This window comes from Uranotaenia lowii, chromosome 3, assembly GCF_029784155.1.
Source record: "Uranotaenia lowii strain MFRU-FL chromosome 3, ASM2978415v1, whole genome shotgun sequence".
Taxonomy (NCBI): Eukaryota; Metazoa; Arthropoda; class Insecta; order Diptera; family Culicidae; genus Uranotaenia; species Uranotaenia lowii.
In genome coordinates, this window is record NC_073693.1 from 197,580,069 (window position 1) to 197,599,055 (window position 18,987).

Genomic DNA, 18,987 nt, shown 5'->3' on the forward strand with positions numbered 1-18,987 from the left:
CTAATACTAAAGATATCTCATTTCTCATTTTCAGATGCTGGTCTAAAATTCATTCCAAACTTCTGTATAGCTTTGAGGGAACTGAGCGTATCGGATTGTACAAACGTGACGGACTTTGGACTGTACGAACTGGCCAAGCTCGGTGCAACGCTGCGCTATCTGTCGGTGGCCAAATGCGATCAGGTTTCGGATGCCGGTTTAAAGGTGATAGCTAGGCGGTGCTACAAACTTCGCTATCTAAATGCTCGGGGTTGTGAAGCCGTCAGCGATGATTCGATCAACGTGCTAGCGCGTTCCTGTCCTCGGCTTAGGGCCCTGGACATTGGCAAGTGCGACGTCAGCGATGCCGGCCTTCGAGCATTGGCCGAAAGTTGCCCGAACCTCAAGAAGCTTAGTTTGCGGAATTGTGATATGATAACCGATCGGGGAATCCAGTGCATCGCGTACTATTGCCGGGGTCTACAGCAGCTGAATATTCAAGATTGCCAAATATCCGTCGAAGGCTATCGAGCAGTGAAAAAGTACTGCAAACGATGTGTGATAGAACATACGAATCCGGGATTCTGCTAGCATCGTTAAACGTTAAGCATGGTTAAACCTCAGAAGACTCTCTATTTGAAAATTAGACAAACGTAAAAAAAATCGTAGCAAATTATTCGTTAATGGTCGCTCTTTAAATTTCAGTTTTGCCAAAAAACAAAGTGAACAGAAATTGTTATTAACCTTTTTTTTAAATTAGTGGAATATTTTAATGTACTTATTTTCATTTCATGTTTTGGTTGTATACTAACTTAAAAAGGAAAAACAATATTGTATTTTAATTGCATTTTTAACGATGTATAGTTTTTATTTATAAAAAGGAAAGATAGATGAAATAAAATGTATTTATTTTTAAAAAATGGAAACGCCTTTATTTTATGTAGTGGTTATGATTAGTGGAAAAAAGAGAGAGAAAAAAACACATATTGTATGTGAGGTAGGTAATGAGAAACGGAACACCCTTTTACGAATTGCAGAAGTATGGCGCAACATTTCGCTTCATTGAATCTTCATTCACAAAAAATGGAATGATGAAGTTAACAACAATGAGTTATAGGTAATAAACAGTTTAGATTTTTTTGTTATCGTTTTTCAGAAATACAAATTATTTGAATGAAACATTTTATTTTGGTTATTTGCACCGAGTTTTGTCTCAGAAGTTTGGGAAAACATTGGCAGTGCACGCCGTATTGTTCTGTCAAAAATGTTAAGTGCGTCGCGTCAGCGTTTTAGATACTCAACGAAAGCTGTGACAGCTAACGTGACGCGACGTTTAACGTGCTATTGTGCGGAATTTGTAATTATATTGTTTTTTTTTTTCTTTTTTATATGTTACTAGCTGACCCGGTGTGCTTTGCTACACCTTCCAAAAATTATTGAAATTTGTGGTCCCTAGTTATTTAACTTTTCATTTATTTGCACAAAATTCTAAATTCAATTTCAATATCATTAAAATGTTTTTTTCAAAATAAAATTGCAACGTTTTTATTTTGAAATCTTGATTATTTTTTTTTAGATCCGTGTTTTCATCCTTTTTATGACTCTAGATTTCTTTGCTTCATAAGTTTATAGCTTATGTAATTTTTATTTATATATGGAATTTTCGCTGTCCCTTCATTTGTAGAGAGGGTCTCCAACTATCATAGAAAAATTTTCTGTAACAAAATAACATCAAGGGACACTCTTTTAACCTATCCGTTCTAGAATTATTATACAAATTGTGAGAGTGAACCCCTGCATCATTCCTTTAACTTTAATGGAAGGAATGGGGTCTCATAACATCAGAAAAACACTTCTTATATACCAATACGATTACATCGATTCATTCTCGATAAGCTCTCGAGCTATTAAAAAAATGGGTGACTCTCTCCCCAGTTTATATCTCCCCTCTGGCAGGAGAAGGGGGTCTCAAACCATCGAAGCAACATTACCCGTACACAAATATGCTTCCATGCAAATTTGGTTCCATTTTCTTGATATATGAGTCTCCCTCTTCCCATTATATCGTTCCACTGAATGGAGATAGGGGTGCTAAACCACCGAAAAAACATTTCTTGTACTCGAATACCCTCCCATGCCAAATTTGATTTCGTTTGCTTTATTAGTTGTCGAGTTGTGCCATAAAATTTGTATTGGAACCCCTCTTGATGCCTATCATCCGCTACCTCGAAGGAAGGGATCAAGATCAAACATTTCGTGTATTCAAATGCATGCCCATTCCCAATTCTGATCCCTTTGCTCGATTGTATCATTGTTCCCATGTCATATTTGGTTCCACTTGTTAAATAAGTGCTTGGTTTATGCAAAATAATCGTATATGAGCTCCCGTCCTCTCTAACTGTATCCCCAATTGAAGGAGAAAGAAGTCTCAAATAAGCTAATCTCCTTTTTACGTATCAAAATGCTATCCCATGCCAAAATTGTTTCCATTTGCTCAAGTTACGCGAAAAATTGTAAAGGAGCCCTATTTCTCTTCCCTATCACGCAACTGGAAGGAGGCAGTAGTACCAAATATTCACAGAAACATTCCATGTGCTCAAATACCCTTACAAACCAAATTTAGTTTCATTTGCTGGTAAGTTCCCGAGTAATGTAAAAATTGTATGGAAGCACCCTCCTCCCTCAAGGTTCTACAACTTGAAGAACAGAGGGTCCTCAAAATATCATAGAAACATTTTTCGTTATCAAATACCTTCCCACACCAAATTTGGTTTCATTTGCTTGATAAGCTATCCAATTATGCTGAAAATTGTAAAAGAGGCCCCCCCCACACTTTCTATCTCCTCACTGGAAGGAGGGAAGGGTAGCAATTGTTCAAAGAACTATATTTATCGTACCCAAATAAACTTCCAAGCCAAATTTGGTTTCATTTGATCGAATAGTTTTCAAGTTATGCAATTTAAAAGGTATTAAAACCCCCTTCTTCCTTCCTGAATCTTCACTGGAAGGAGGGAGGGGTCTGAAATAATCATAGAACCATTCCTCGTATTCCCCTACCCTCCCATGCCAAATTTGGTTCCATTAGCTTGATTAGTCTTCCAGTTATGTAAAAAATTGGAAGGTAGGCCCCCTCCCTCCTTTCTATCTCCTCACTGAAAGGAGGGAGGGGTACCAAATATTCTTAGAAATATCCCTCGTACCCAAGTACCCTCCCATGCCAAGTTTGGTTTGATTTGCTTGATCAGTTCTCGAGTTATGAAGACTTATTACTTCTATATGAAAGACCCCCTCCCCCCTTCCTGTTAAAGGGAGGGGTCTCAAACCATAATAGGAACCTTCCCGGCCTCCAATACCCCCACCTGCCAAGTTTCAGGTAAATCGGTTCAGTAGTTTTCGAGTCTATAGGGAACAGACAGACAGACAGACAGACAGAAATTCATTTTTATATATATAGATAGATAGACTAGCTGACCCGGTGTGCTTTGCTACACCTTTCAAAATCGAATGATATTTTCAGAATTTACTCAAATTTTTACTGTTTTGTTGGCTTTATTTTAAGTCAAATTATAACATAATTCATAAGCAACCGCTATAAAATGAGAGCTGCAGCTAAAGTTTCGGATGACAATCCAAAAATAACTTTAACTTATATTCTGAATCTTGATCCATAAATTTGTGTTAAAGATCTGATAATTTTAATCTGTTTTTTAAGCTTCGCCCTAAAAAAGGAGGGTCTCAAATAAATCGTACACAAATAATTCAACTGATAAAATATGGTTGTTTTTGCTTGATATATTCTGGATTTATGCTAGAAAACTGATAAGAGAGCCCCCCCTGCTGAATGGGGAGTGATCTTTAATAATCATACCTATTTTATTCATTCCCAAAAATCTTTTTGTATCGAATATTGTTAAATTGGTTGATACGTTTTTAAGCTTAACAACAAAATTTATATGGAACCCCCTCCTTTCTTCTCCTCTCTACACTGTTAAGCGAAAGGGTCTATAACAATCGTAGAAACATATCTCGTTACCAAGTATCTTTCCATGCCATACTTGTTTCCATTTGTTGTCTTCGTTAGCATAAATTGAGAACTAATGCTAACAAAATTGTATTGGGCTCACCTCCCTCCTCCCCTGTACCTACTCACTGAATAGAGCATGGTGTGTCAGATAATCATAGAATCATACCAAAATTATTTTCCATGTTAAGTTTTGTCCATTTCTCTCCTCTTCCCTTCCTTTATTCCCAATTCTATCATCCCACTGCAAGGAAGGAATTGTTTGAGGTAAAAAAATTTCTCGTATTAAAATACCATCCCATGCCAAATTTAGTTTTATTTGCGTTGTAAATTCTTGAGTTATGAATAAACGTGAAAGGAAGTACCATCCTCCTTCCGTTCTCCCCATTGAATGGAGGGGTGAGAACATAATATTCATAAAAGTATTTTTTGTTATCAAATACTTTTTGATACCAAATTTTATTTCATTTGCTCTATTAATTCTCGAGTTATGCAAAAAAATGTATGGAAGCCTCCCTTTCCCCCTTTTTATCTTTCCGTTGAAAAAAAGGTGGCGCTTCAATTTATAATAGAAACATTTCTCGTATCCAAATGATTCAATTTGCTCGATCAGCTCTCCAGTTGTACTGAATATTGTAAGGGAGACCTCTTTTCCCCCTTTTCATCCACCTTTTTGAAGGAGTAAGGGATACCAAATATTCATAGAAGCATTTCTCGTACCCAAATATCGTTCCATGCCAAATTTGGTTCCATTTGCTGTTGTAGTTCTTGAGTTATGCATTAAAAGTTGTATGAAACTTCCCTCCCCCTTTTCTCCCCGCTGGAAGAAGTAAGGGGTCTCAAACAATCATTAGAACATGTCACGTTCCCAAGTATCCGCCCATGCCAAATTTAATTCCATTTGCTCGATTAGTTTTTGAGTTATGTAAAAAATTATAAAAGAGGGCCCCTCCCCCTTGATATCTCTCTACTGGAAAGAGGGAGGGGTCTCAATAATCATAGAAATATTTTCGTATCCAAATACCTTCCCATGCCAAATTTGGTTCCATTTGCTTTATTAGTTTTTGAATTACGTCCCCCTTTCAACTGCAAAGAGGGAGGGGTCTCAAATAATCATTGAAATATTGTTCGTATCAAAATAGCTTCCCATGTCAAATTTGGTTCCAATATCTTGATTAGTTTTCGAGTTATATGAAAAATTGTAAGGTAGCCCCCTCCCCCCTTCTTATCGCCCCACTAAGAGGAAGGAGGGGTACCTAATATTCATTGAAATCTTCCCCGTTCCCAAATACCACCCCATGCCAGATTTGATACCATTTGCTTGATTGGTTCTCGAGTTATGCAAAAAATTGTCTTTTGTTTGGAAGGCCCCTCCCCCCCTTCCCGTTGAGGGGAGGGGTCCCAAACTATAATAGGAACCTTCCCCGGCCTCCAATAGCCCCACCTGCCAAGTTTCACGTAAATCGGTTCAGTACCCGCATAAGTTAATACGATACTCTAAATCTTCCGTATTATTCTTTTCTGATTACATTTATAGTAACGTTCACTGATGCGTTTTGGCTCGAAGTGCCTTTGCTAGAACGGATAAAATATTATTTCTGGAAGATACGCTTAATATTCTGAGACACAAATTGATTATTTTTGCAACGCGCCGATATGATAAAAAAATATTTCTGAAAGATACAATTAACGGTCTTCAAAATGAACTGCTTATTTTTGCAACACGCGCCAATTTATCTTCTGTCAGAAACACGCGGTCTGATTTATTTGAATAACAAAAAATCTTCGGGCAGTTTTGGTCGTGTAAATTTTATAATCTGTACGGATCCAATTTAAAGCCGAGGATCACAACAGCGCAAGCGTAAAGGTAAGTTAAATCACATAAAATTATTTTGTTCCGCGAAATATTTCAATGGTTTTTACATAACCGCATATTGTTATAGGTTTGGAGGAAGAATCCTGATACCGAAAGTAGCGGTAAACAACACCACCGTAGCAGCACTGCGAATCTGCGAATCCGCATGATGTTACCAACGACCGAGCGGCCATTTCCTCAAGATGGTCAAAACCAAAACCGATCATCACAAGCAACACCCGCATGCATACGGTGCTACACTGCCGTTCTAAGCAAGATTGTCCCATGTGGGAAAACGTGCAAACGAGAAAAACGCGATTGAAATATCAACTATATTTCCAATTTTTCTTCAAAACTAAAAATTCACCGATAGTTTTTTCGTAGTGAACAGTTCAAGTTAATCATTTTACAATGTTTTCTCTCAACAATAATTACATTTCGTACAAATAAACAGCAAACTAAAGCCAAAAATGCACCGTGTGACACTTTTGCGTAGAATCAGAACGCATGCCGATGCTAGTTCTACGAATAACGGTCACACGGCTACAACTTTTCTATCATTTTAAAAGCACGTATAGTTTCTTTTTTTTCTCAAAAACTCATGTTAAACCGTAATTTGAGAAAAACGTTCCTCTTTGTTTATAAAAATGTATAGTTGAGTATGGATCCTGTAAGTAGTGCCTACCGAAGAGAGTTTAGTTCTTGCGTAGAACTATCAACATAGAGACAACCACCTTGATGAAAATTTCGTATATGTTCAGAACAAAGTATACTTGTTTGTGTTTTTATTCGAAAGTTAACACTAAAAGAGACCGTTTCCAGCAAAAAAGTGAAAATGACCCAAAAGTCACATGGGACATTCTTGCTTGGAACGGCAGTACACACAACATCCAAAAAATGTTATTCTGAGCATCAGGATATAATAAGTATGTTACTCAATTACTACGAATGAAATAAATACTTTAAAATTATGTGAATCGTTTTCATTGTATACGAAAATCGAATTAAAATTATGCAAAATTAACAAAAACCCTTGAATCTTATTATTGTTGAGTGAGGATTAGGTATCGTCATAATTTTATGGGTGGATCATTATAAAAAGATAACACGTATGATCGAACTGGTTCGAAAAAATTAATCTTCATTTTATCGTAACTCTACTTAACGACCCGTTCACTGTATCGTTGAGTGTGTCCAAACGATTCCAATACTATTTATTTAATCGTCCATTTATAATCCATTACTATAAGGGGAATCTTTATGGTGTCTCGGGAAAAAGATTACAGGAACGGTCAATTTATGATACTGATTTATGCGGGTAGTTTCTGAGTCTATAGGGAACAGACAGACAGACAGACAGACAGACAGACAGACAGACAGACAGACAGACAGACAGAAATTCATTTTTATATATATATATTTTTGTTTTGGTCATTTTTGTAATTTGTCAATTTTGACAGTTTTGTCATGTTTGTTTTTTATTAATTTTTTCATCTCTATAAATTTAAAGTTCATTCTTATTTTTCTTGTTTGCTTTTTTGTGATGACAATCATTGTGAATAATTTTTGTTAATTGATTTCTTCTTTCTGAATTCTAAATTAGGAAATTGCAATCGCATATTTTTATCTTGATTTCAGAAAGTGAAGATTTTTCTTAAATAATTTAAAATTAAGCGGCAAAAGTTCAACATCCAAATACCGTGCAAAATAGATAAGGTACACCTGGGTAAGTGGGGACGGTGGCTATTAAAACAATACCGTCAAACGGGGCATCATGCAACAGCGGGGTTCGATGCAACATTTATATAACACTACATTGAATTAATTTTTAATTTAATGTATTGTAATAAAGTTATCTTTTAATGATAACAAAATGATGATGACATAATTTCTCGTATCTTAAGCTAGTTGTCTTAAGTTTTTTATTTTTATGTAAAATTTGAAAAATCGAGCAATAAATGTACAAATTTTAACATTTTTTGATGGCGAAAAAAACTTTACCCAGTATGACGGATCGGCTTGATAAAATTACCTACAATCTTTTTACAGGTTTCCTCATGTTATACCAACATTGTTGGTGTAAAAATATTTTTCGAACAATCACCCAATTTTTTTAAATGAATATTTTTAAAATTCAGTTAGGTGTCTGGGGTTAAATGCAACAAAATGCAAATCAAAGAAATACCTTGTAAATCTCGTTTCCATGTGCTGGAATATGAATGTTTTGCATCACGCGTTTGTAAACATTTAAATTTCATTTATTTTTATGATTTCAGCTTGTAGATTTTTTCGTAGTATTATTTAACCCCTAAATGTATGCAGCACCCTTATTTTCAGAAAAAATGTGAGAAATTGTTTTTACAGACCCAAAAACTACTGCAATTGGTGTTGTCATGCGTAATGGTCTTTAAGGCGTCGCAAATTTATTAAAAACTATGAATTTTCGTACGTGTTCATAACATTTTTCATTAAAAACAAAGTTTGTTGCAAGTTACCCCATTTTCTAAGGAGTGTGAAAATCGCATGTTTTTAGAAAATTAAAAATAACTGAAGAAACCAATAATTTTTTTAACTACGCCAATTTGATGCCCCAGCATCCTTAAAACTTTTGATGCTTAAAGGATACGATTAACTGTGAACATAAGTTTTCTAGAAGCCATTGAAGTTGAAAATTGTTGCATGTTGCCCCAGTTGATGGTACATACTGTGTACTATTTTTTTCAAACTTTTAATGCAGAATGTTAAATTTACTTGTAATCTATCCAATAACTGTAAAAGAGATACGGTTCCGACATTTGCGCATGTTTACGCTGACTTTTTGTAAGTTTTCTATTTTTAACTAGATGTGAGTTGATGTGCGTCTTTTTCAATCGCAAATTTCTAGTAAACTAGCAGGCTCTTGACGAAAAACTCTACATTGAAACAATCCTTTCATTCGAAACAACCAGTTAGGAAAAGAAACGACGATTAAAAATTGAGAAAAAAGGATTTATTTGCAAAAATCTAAAATTTTGTCTCCAAACCCTACCTGGAGTAAGTGGGGACGGCTTTATACATACTTGAAGTATAGATTTTTTTTTTTTTCGATTTTCTCTCCTACATTCAATACAATTTAGATTTATTTAGCATTCAGATCATGAAAAGTTGGGAAAAGTACTTGTTTTTTTTCTAAAATAAGTATATATTTTCGATAATATCGGATTCCTACACACAATAATCATTGAAAGATGCCTTATTAATAGTACCATGATTTTTTTTCAAAATTTTGGACGGTTCAAGCAATAAAGTAACGTGTTCAGCCAAAAAAGCACAAATTTGTTGAAAATTTCCTGAGAAATCAAAGGGAAAATCTACCGTCTCCACTTACCCAATAAAACGGGGTAAGTGAAGACACCAGCTCAGTCCATAACAATTTACGTGATAACTTTTTTTGCTTCGCTCATCTTTTCAGCATTTGTGAACAATATGTTCTGCATCACATTGAACGCGATTTTATCAAAATTGTCCCCCTGCTGATTTTTAATGGTTTTTAAAAGTTGAACTATACGAAAAACCGTCCCCACTTACCCCGGTGTCCTTATTTCAAATTTTTAAACCATTTTGTCAAATTGCATTCCACCTGTCAGCATTTATGCATAATAATCATAACCAGAAAGTTACAAATAACGTAGTATAGATTTAAATAAATATAATCAAAGCAAAAGTAATCTAAATTACATAATCAGTAGCAATGAATAGAAAGTAATCATTTCTAGCAAACCACCTATTGCTACCATAAAAATTTTGGGTGCTCTTTGAAGCACACTAAGCTTCTTTTTTCCAGCGTGTAATTTTGTTTCGATCAATTTTTTTGTTTATCAAAGCCAAATCAAAAGCAGAATCATGGACGGTGAACGGGGAAGTTGCATTCAAGGTTCAAAAAACGAAATAAGTTCACTCTTGAAGGAACAGCGAATCCTCAAAGCCACTGAAACTAAGCTTAAGTCTATGATTGATAAAATCAACAATCATTTGAACCAGCTGTTGGTAAGTCGTTTCATTTCATAGAACTGGTTTTATGCTGAACTTTTTCCGGGTTTTCCTTTTTCCACAGGTAGAAGAGCTACAACTAAAGTCCCGTGAATTGGAACAGAAATTCCCGACCAGTACCAGTATAAATGATGATTTTGTCAAAATCGAATCTACGGACCAGATAAACAAGCAGGAGCTTAATCTCAACATCCAGCCTTCCAACTTGCTGAAATCTTTAGAAGAGAGTGAAGAAGATGACTAGTGATACGTTACGGAGTCATATATAATTTTTCCATTGATTATCCATTTCATAAGCGTTTTATCCGATAAACTCTAAATTATTTAAGGAAATTAACATGGTTTTTATTTACGCCCTGGATCACTAGAATCAGCAGAACTTTGCTCAGCATTACCTTGTTCCGGTGGTTTATTGGCTTGGAATTCTTGGTCTATCCGTTCCTTTGCGCGAAATACTTTGGATTGTATATAGAACGAACCTCCCTTTGCCTTTTCATTGACACTAAACAAATGTTCATAATTCTTCTGTATTTCCTCGGGATCTAGCTTAGACACATTAAGGATTTGCTGAGCTTCCTCTAAGGTCATGCCTGAAACAAACCGATTTGATAGAGTTCGATACTTTCATGTCCGTTGTAAATGTAATTTCTTACCAGTTCTCAAATTAGCCGCCACCCGATTCTGACCCTGCTGCCCGCCACCGGCTCGTTTGGCTGCTTCCTGGGAAGCTGCAATTTCCTGTTTCAAAGCCCGAGCCAAGGCTCGCCCAACTATTTGAGTGCCCAGAACGATTATTTGAGCGATGTATTTTGCCATTTTTAACTGTTCGAACGGGTAGACGGTAGTTTTCTTAATCTACAAAAGGATTTAACACCAGTTTCAAAGATTGTTTCCCTAGTACTTTTTTAAACTATCGATCATTTCGAGCTACCACCAAACAGCAAAATATTGATGTTACACAACGTAAAAATAAATCGGCATTTCAAAACATCACGAACACCGCATGATCGCTATTTTATTTGACAATTGAAAACACGCTTATTTGGATTGCAACGTTTTTGGTTAAAAAATATATTTACGTAAATTTTTAAATAAAAAGCAATGGGGAAAATGTAATTAATTCACTGGATAAGAATGTATGGTAATTGTGTTTATCAATGAAAAATTAGGTAATTGGGGCATAATTTGTTACCTTATTTTGGAAGGTGTATAATAATTACGCCGAGAAAAATTTAATATATATTATATACATACACGCAGAAACATAGAAATTAGTTTCAAAGGAAAGTGCCGCAAAAACAATGGATTTTTTCCATTAATTTTGGGACAAATAAAAATTCTATTAGGATATATTGACAGTTTTACACGAACACCACCTTAGCAGGAGGCCTCAGCCCTAACCTCAAACCATGGGAGAAAAGAATCGATTTTTGAGAAGGGCGCATGATAAACGCGTTTTTCCGGTACTCATATCGACAAATTCACCCTGTGGAAAAACGATATATACACGGTGTTCGTGTTTTGATTTTTTTTGGGCGTTCAGGGTTGCCAAGTGCATTGATATTTGGAAAATGATTATACTTTTTAATTGCATTTTTATTGAAAAACCTTTTCATAAGTACTGAGAAATTGCCGTATTCCCGTAGATTTCTAGAAAAAAATGAAATGCAATTAAATGCATAGAAATTGATTGCAACATTTATCTGAACGGAATAACAACTGCCTGTATTGCACACTTAAACGATGTAGCGATTTATGTGGATTTGTTTTTAATAATCAGAGCATGCAGGAGATTATTTTCAAAGTCAACATAAACGGGCTTTCATTAAATTACTTTTTCTGTAACAGTTGATGATTTGGCATTCGTTTAGAAGATAGAAACAAATTTTGAATCTATGAAGCAGTATATGAAAACATATTTCAGATGTTTTAAATTCACCTTGAAAATTCATTAGAAAAATATGGCTTATCTTCATCCATTTTGGAACGCCTCATAATGAATTCAAACGTTTAGCTGTTGACATTTAAAAAATCTATTCAATTCAGAAATATTATAATTATGTAGTTGAAATCAAACAAATCTCGCGTGAGCTTTCATTACGTCGAATGAAACAGAAACACCGAACCGAGAAAAACGCGTCTGAAATTTGAAGAGTGTTTTTCAAATCCTATTTTCATTCCTTCGCCGATAAACCTTCAAAAAATACGCAATATTCATGGAAACTAATTGTGTCAGATATTCCACATCATGAAATTAATTTTTTGCAATTTTTAGAGCTATTTTTTAATCATATAGGAACATACGACATATTCAAACATAAATCGTTCATACGTCTGAACACGTTCGTCGTTTGGAGGGGAAATTTGTTTCATTCGTCTCTTTTCTTTCGTCCTTTGATTCGTTCAACTTGCACTTACGCCCAAATGTTTCTGATGCAAATACTATGGGAAATTTTCAATTTTCTCGGCGTAGTGGCTGTTTAATAAGTGAAATATCTAGTGTAGCGGTAAATTGGTGAGTAAATGCATAATGAAATGTGTGAATCGGTTGCGCCATCGGTCAAACCAGCTCGCTGCTGCTGATCAGCTTTCTGTTGCCGACCAGCTGGAGGGGAAATTTGTCTCATTCGTCCTTTGATTCGTTCAACTTGCACTTACGCCCAAATGTTTCTGAGGCAATTACCGGTAAATTTTCAATTTTCTTCGCATAGTGAATGTTAACTTATTGAGTTGTCGAGTGCAGCGGTAAATTTATTAGTGAATGCGTAATAAAAGTGTGAATCGGGTGATTGGGTGACTAACAGCAGCAGGCTGCTGCCGCTCAGCCTGATGCAGTTAGTTGTTAGGTTTGCTGCTACTGCTGCTGTTCGGTTTCTTTTCCTTGCTGCATTATTTTACAGCGTTCGAAAACCTGCTTCAGTATCGATTAAAGAACGCTTGAAAAGAAGAATCTGAAATAATATTCATTGCCAGGTTGATATTCTGAAAACCTCTACCTGTATACACTTGTTTGCTCATGGAATCCATAGCGAATGTGCTAGGTTTTTCTTCCTCTGCACATTCACCGTTTGGAAGAAGGGACGTAAGCAACATTGAAATTGGCAATCAAGGTTTTGTTTCATTCGTCATTTTGGAAGTCTTAAATTTTATATATTAAAAGGGTTTAAATTGATTGTTTTATCAATCACATAGGTAGATAATGTTATAATGAAGCTTTTTTAGTGAATATCTCAGTTTTTCAAATTTTGTTTCATTCGACGTAATGAAAGCTCACGCGAGAAATAATGATTTTAGTAACGCACCTAGCATCACTGGTGAGGCCGCCAGCAAATAAAAGTTTGAGGTTATGGCTGAGGCCAATTTTTCGCCAATACTATCGTCCGTATAAGGGTATATACGGGCGATAGTATTGGCGAAAAATCGGCCTCAGCCATAACCTCAAACTTTGATGAGCTGACGGCCTCATCAGTGATGCTAGGTGCGTTACTAAAATCAGTTTTTGTTTCTTTTAAACTAATTATAATAACAATCAACAGCTAAACGTTTGAATTCATTACGGTGCGTCTCTAATAAAATTGATGAAGATAAGCCATCTTTCGCTAATGAATTTTCAAGTTAAATTTAAAACATCTGAAATATATTTTCATGTACTGCTCGGTAAATTAAAAAGAGTTGTTTCCAACTTCGAAACGAATGCAAAATCATTCACTGTTACAAAAAAAAGTAAATTAATGAAAGCCACGTCTATGTTGACTATGAAAATAATAGCCTGCTTGCTCTGATTAGGGGCCGTTCAGATACCACGTGGACAGAAAAATGAGATTTTTGACTCCCTCCTCCCCCTCCGTGGACAAGCGTGGACATTTGGCAAACCCCTACCCCCCTCCCCGGATGTCCACGTGGACAAATTTAAAAAGTTTTTATTTTTAATACCTAAAATTTGACAGTTAGAGAACACCCTTTTTGCCTTTCCGTTATAGAAATGGCTGATTTGGTAAAACCGAATATTAATATTCTGATATAAAAAAAATTATTTTTTTAAATTTATTAAATATCATATTTATCACTTGCTTTCAAGTAGCTATTTATTTTTTAAACTGAACCAGGAAAGGTATGCCATTTTGAGATTTTGATTAAAACATCTAATATTTATTCACCTTCAGAAAATATCTTGAAAGTAAGTATGTTCACGTGGACATGGCCCAAACCCCTACCTCCCTCTCCGTGGACAAGCGTGGACATTTCCATACCACCCTCCACCCCCCCTCCCCCTTAGTTGTCCACGTGGTATGTGAACGGCCCCTTATTAATAATATTTTCACATAATTCGCTACATCGTTTAAGTGTGCGATACAGACAGTTGTTATTAAGTTCAGATAAATGTTGCGTTTAATTTCATATTCTAATTGGAATCTACGGGAAAGTTGCAAATTCTCAGTACCCATGAAAACGTTTTTCAATAAAAATGCAATTAAAAAAAAAATAATCATTCTCCAAATATCAATGCACTTGGCAGCCCTGAACACCCAAAAAAATCAAAACACGAGCATCTGTGTGTCGCTTTTCCACAGGGCGAATTTGTCGATATTAGTACCGCAAAATCGCGTTTATCGTGCGCCCTTCTCAAAAATTGATTCTGTTCTCCTATGGTTTGAGGTTAGGGCTGAGGCCTCCTGCTAAGGTGGTGTTCGTGTAAAACTGTCAATATATCCTAATATACCCTTATAGAAAAACTGATAAAACTTCGTTAATGCAATGCAGATAGTTTATTTTAAACGTGTAAATAACCGGGGGATAGGATTCTTGATTTAGGCCGATGACATATACAGCGTTACCACATATACAGATTTTTCTGTAAGTATACAGATTTTTTGGCAATTTTCAAATACAGAATCTGTATATACAGATTGCAGATAATTGGAAATTTATACAGATTTCATACAGATTTCCAGAAAATCAAAGATTTTCCAAGATATTTTGATTATACTTCAAGTCAATCAATAATTATCTACTTTGATGATTATCACGCCATCAATTATCACGCTTACAAATAAGGAAAAACTTCCAGATCAGAGCTCGGAGCCGTTACAATGCAATACAACAAGCAACAGGTTAAGGAAGTTTTAAAACCTGTGTTTAAGAATCATATACCAAAATTGATCATTACATTATAGGAAATGTAACTTTTAATGGTAAAGACTATTGAAACAATGTTCGAATCTCGACTGATTGTTAAGCCCCAGAAGGACATAGGGGGCCGTTCAGATACCACGTGGACAGAAAAATGAGATTTTTGACCCCCTCCTCCCCCTCCGTGGACAAACGTGGACATTTGGAAAACCCCTACCCCCCTCCCCGGATGTCCACATGGACACATTTGAAAAAGTTTTTATTTTAAATACCCTTAATTTGACGGTAAGAAAACACAATTTTTTGCTTTTTTGTTATAGAAATGGCTGATTTTGTAAAGCCGAATAAGAATTTCCTAATATAAAAAAAAATTAAAATTTTAAATTTTTCAATTATCATCACTTGCTACTTGAAAGCTACTTATTGTTAAACTTAAACTGAAAAGGTATGCCGTTTTAAGATTTTGATTTAAACATCTTAATATTTATTCACCTTTAGAAAATATTTTGAAAGTAAGCATGTCCTCGTGGACATGACCCAAACCCCTACCCCCCTCTCCGTGGACAAGCGTGGACATTTCCATACCCCCTCCCCCCCTCTAAGTTGTCCACGTGGTATGTGAACGGCCCCTAGTTCGTTATATTTAACGGAATATATCGACCTTAAACTTTGCGTAACCTTATTTTTCATATTATACGTAGCAGACATGTATTTTGACCGTCACAATTAATCGGACAAAGTTAAACCAAAAATGGTACGCGTATACAAAATATCATGAGCAGCGTAGTCCAAATGAGTGCGCTACGCATTATAAAAATTGTCACCGTAGTTCAGCGTAAGTACCCGGAATGAAAATTTGTGATACAGATTTCAATACAGATTTTTGAGATTTTATACAGATAAAAAAGATTTTTTGGCTCCAAAATACAGATTTAAATGTGGCAACGCTGGACATATACCGTATTTTTTTTCACCTGGAGGCAAACTAGAGGCAACCTAGGTTCGCTCTAACTGCTGTCATCGTGCTCATTTATTGCTCGAGAGGCAACCTAGGTTCGCTCGAAAAAGGGACGGAGTCGCCCTGAGAAAAAAGTCAGTTTTGCGAGAAGTTCACCAATACTCTCAACGTTGTTGTCAAAACATTAAACAGCTGTTTTTGGCTGAAAACAAAACAGTTGAAATAATGAACGGGCAAATGATTATTGCCGCGATTTTGAACCTCTCAGCCAAGCAAAATCGTACTATCTGCAGTCCAGTGCAATCCGGACACGAAAAACGGCAATCCGGATGTGAAGAACCGAATGAAGGAATCCAGAAGGGAGAACAAAATGACAGCTGCATGTAAACATTGCGCTCGTTCTCACGCACACCTACGTATGGAATAACTCGAAACACGAAACTCGCTTTTTTATTCTGACGGTTCCAGAGCCAAATCCGGAATAAAAAAAAAATACGCCAATAGTGAGTGCGATGCGATGCGAATTGGCGGAAAATTTACGGACGCAGCCTATGCGAACTCGAGCGGCGGAACAAATTGACATCTGCTTCGCCGCGTTGAGTATGTCAGGTTTAAGCGATTCTCATACATTTTCATCAAATGTGGTTCACCGCATTGAATCGCATTCACCGCATCGCATCGCATCGTATTCACTATGTCATCGGCCTTACTCTGAAAATGACGAAAACTGGGCAATATAGGGCGACTAACCAATATCAATTTGCCACATATAGGGTAACGGACTTATTTTGGACCGGGTACATATTTTGGACCACCTTGCAGCTTTTTTTCAATATTTCTCTCATAAATCATGTTTATCATGAAAATTTTGAACAGATATAGGAAAAGCTTTTTCTTATGATTCTAATCATATCTAAGATTCCATTTAAATAAACTGATAAGGGATAAAAAATTGAAAATAAATTTTTGAATTTTCACAGTTGGGCCAAATCAAGCCCATTTCAGGAGGACGTGCCATTATATTGGAGTAAACTTCCAAGAAGTTTTCTTTCTAGCTGTGATGAATTTAACAACTACAAACATGTTCACAGCTATGATAAAACACTTGAAAACTAGTTTGCAAGCTCGAAGAACAAAAAAAACTTGTTTAAATCGCAATTTGACCCATGTCGAAAATAGGTCCAACTTAACTCCTTAGGGACTTATTTTGGACCACCCAACATAACCTGAGTATTCAACATGCTTTTAAATTTTCATGGACGTAATAAAACGTTTAACGGCAATATGAAAAGAATTATTCATACTATTTCAATCGTTTATTATGAATAAAATTTGGAATTTTGGCATTATTTTATCCGTTCAACTCGCTAAAGCCCAAAACCGCCTTTAAGCGGGGTTTACGACATAAAACCAAGCCAATCATTGTTTTTACTTACTTTTTGTGCACTATCCTTTAAACCACGTTAATTTTACTATCTACATTAATGACAACTGTTTGATAAGCAATTGTCAAAAGCTACAGCTTAAAGACGCTTAAAAATATGAAAAAAACTGACATGTACCTATTTTTTATTAAGTCGTTATTTTTTATGCTTCATGAAAAATTATTGACAGTTTGGTCTAAAAGTTACAACCATACAGGGTTTATTGTTGAGAGATCAAAATAAACTGGGTTAGGTAGAAGAGACGAAATATAAACCCCGTTTAATGGAGGGGTTGCAAAAAAATAACAACAAATTGACAAATATGTAACTGAGTTGAATATTTGAAATAGTCAAATATCTCAGCTAATAGAAGGACAATTTTAGTAAATAATATATTCAACTATAGCTATGAGATAGTCTTAACGTGATTCAAAACATAGAAAAAAAAATTAAAATGTGTAAAAATTACAAGCGAAACATACTAGAAATCTAGTTTCTCAGTCCCTGTAGTTATGCAATAGATGAAAAAAAAACGGTTAAAGAATTTACTCCCACGATATTTTTTTTTCGTAGAACAAAAGTTGTTTTAAAGATAAAAATAAACTTTTGCGAATTCTCCAGCGAAAAAAATCTGGCTTTTAGATGGTTAAAAAGATCGCATAATTTTCGCACATTTTTATCTTTTTGAATCTATGTATTCTACAGAACTGAAGCCAAACCAAATCCACCAAGGTTTTTCAAGTCAAAATGCATTAATTGATGTCGCTGAGTTGATGATGTCAGACTTTCTTAACTTATCATTGGGTCGCCTAAAGGAGAACGCAAAATTCGATCCTAAAGATAAGCCAACAGATGGTTGTAGTAGCAAATATTCAAGAAACATGTGTAGCTAAATAGAGGCTGAGAAAAATTGAAAAAAGTTAGTTCAGGAATGAATTAAGGTGAACAAACAAAACTCGACTACTAGAATAAGAAAGGAAAAGATTAACTGAATTATTCGCATAATTGCGCATCAATCGCTGTCGTAAATATAGCAAAATTAAAAAAAAACTTATTTAGTTTAAGGGTGGTCCAAAATAGGTCCAGAGGGTGGTCCAAAATAGAAATCTGGTGGTCCAAAATACCGACCAGAGTAATGATCGAAGAAACGAATTTTTAGGCTTAAATCTTGTTACATTGCAACAAACGACGATATGTTTCGATAGAAAAAGCCAGTATCTTCGTAATGAACGGATAAAGAAGCCAAAAATTGTAACATGTACTTTTTTATTTCAGAAAAAAGCATAGCCACTTCCCAAAGCGGTCCAAAATAGGTCCGTTACCCTAATGATCAAATTCAGGAATATTTAAATATTCCTTGAATCAAATTGAGTCAACAGAGAGAAATTTTAATTTGAAACAGGCAAAATTTAAAAAAAAAAGTTGTACATTGAGGCTTAAAGCTTTAAATAGTGAACCTACATATTTATAAGAGGAGCGACGTCTGAAACCAAGGAATATTTAACACTAAACGTACCGGAGGCGGTCAAATGACGGTTTTTGAACTTTAAATGATATGATAACGCCTAATATATTTTTTTCGCAAATGTAA

The 18,987-nt window shown here is 35.4% G+C and overlaps 3 protein-coding genes and 1 long non-coding RNA gene across 5 annotated transcripts in view; 3 read left to right on the top strand and 1 right to left on the bottom strand.

The window, feature by feature from the left end:
* Positions 1-870, top strand: part of LOC129757008 (F-box/LRR-repeat protein 7) — a 165,110-nt gene extending 164,240 nt beyond the window's left edge. For both annotated transcript variants that reach the window (XM_055754096.1, XM_055754097.1), the window contains exon 8: positions 35-870. In XM_055754096.1, coding sequence (XP_055610071.1) covers positions 35-570 — 536 coding nt within the window. In that variant the 3' untranslated portion in view covers positions 571-870. The remainder of the gene's footprint in view (positions 1-34) is intronic.
* Positions 871-5,478: 4,608 nt separating this feature from the next.
* Positions 5,479-6,826, top strand: LOC129757645 (uncharacterized). The gene is made up of 2 exons (XR_008739755.1): positions 5,479-5,867; positions 5,944-6,826. It is a non-coding gene; the product is annotated as an uncharacterized LOC129757645 (long non-coding RNA).
* Positions 6,827-9,688: 2,862 nt separating this feature from the next.
* Positions 9,689-10,209, top strand: LOC129755914 (uncharacterized). The gene is made up of 2 exons (XM_055752619.1): positions 9,689-9,881; positions 9,949-10,209. Exons 1-2 carry the CDS (start codon positions 9,738-9,740, stop codon positions 10,126-10,128), a joined length of 324 nt encoding a protein of 107 aa, XP_055608594.1. The 5' UTR covers positions 9,689-9,737; the 3' UTR covers positions 10,129-10,209.
* Positions 10,166-10,909, bottom strand: LOC129755913 (mitochondrial import inner membrane translocase subunit Tim16). The gene is made up of 2 exons (XM_055752618.1): positions 10,538-10,909; positions 10,166-10,474 (listed from the first exon to the last, which is right to left on the bottom strand). The coding sequence occupies exons 1-2, from the start codon at positions 10,698-10,700 to the stop codon at positions 10,230-10,232; spliced, it is 408 nt and encodes a 135-aa protein (XP_055608593.1). The 5' UTR covers positions 10,701-10,909; the 3' UTR covers positions 10,166-10,229.
* Positions 10,910-18,987: the final 8,078 nt, after the last annotated feature.

Excerpts from the sequence above, each read along its gene's own strand:
- LOC129755914 (XM_055752619.1), top strand. The coding sequence starts at position 9,738 with ATGGACGGTGAACGGGGAAGTTGCATTCAAGGTTCAAAAAACGAAATA. Across the intron at positions 9,882-9,948 it reads ATCATTTGAACCAGCTGTTG|GTAGAAGAGCTACAACTAAA; the intron begins GTAAGTCGTTTC and ends CTTTTTCCACAG.
- LOC129755913 (XM_055752618.1), bottom strand. The coding sequence starts at position 10,700 with ATGGCAAAATACATCGCTCAAATAATCGTTCTGGGCACTCAAATAGTT. Across the intron at positions 10,475-10,537 it reads GGCGGCTAATTTGAGAACTG|GCATGACCTTAGAGGAAGCT; the intron begins GTAAGAAATTAC and ends GGTTTGTTTCAG.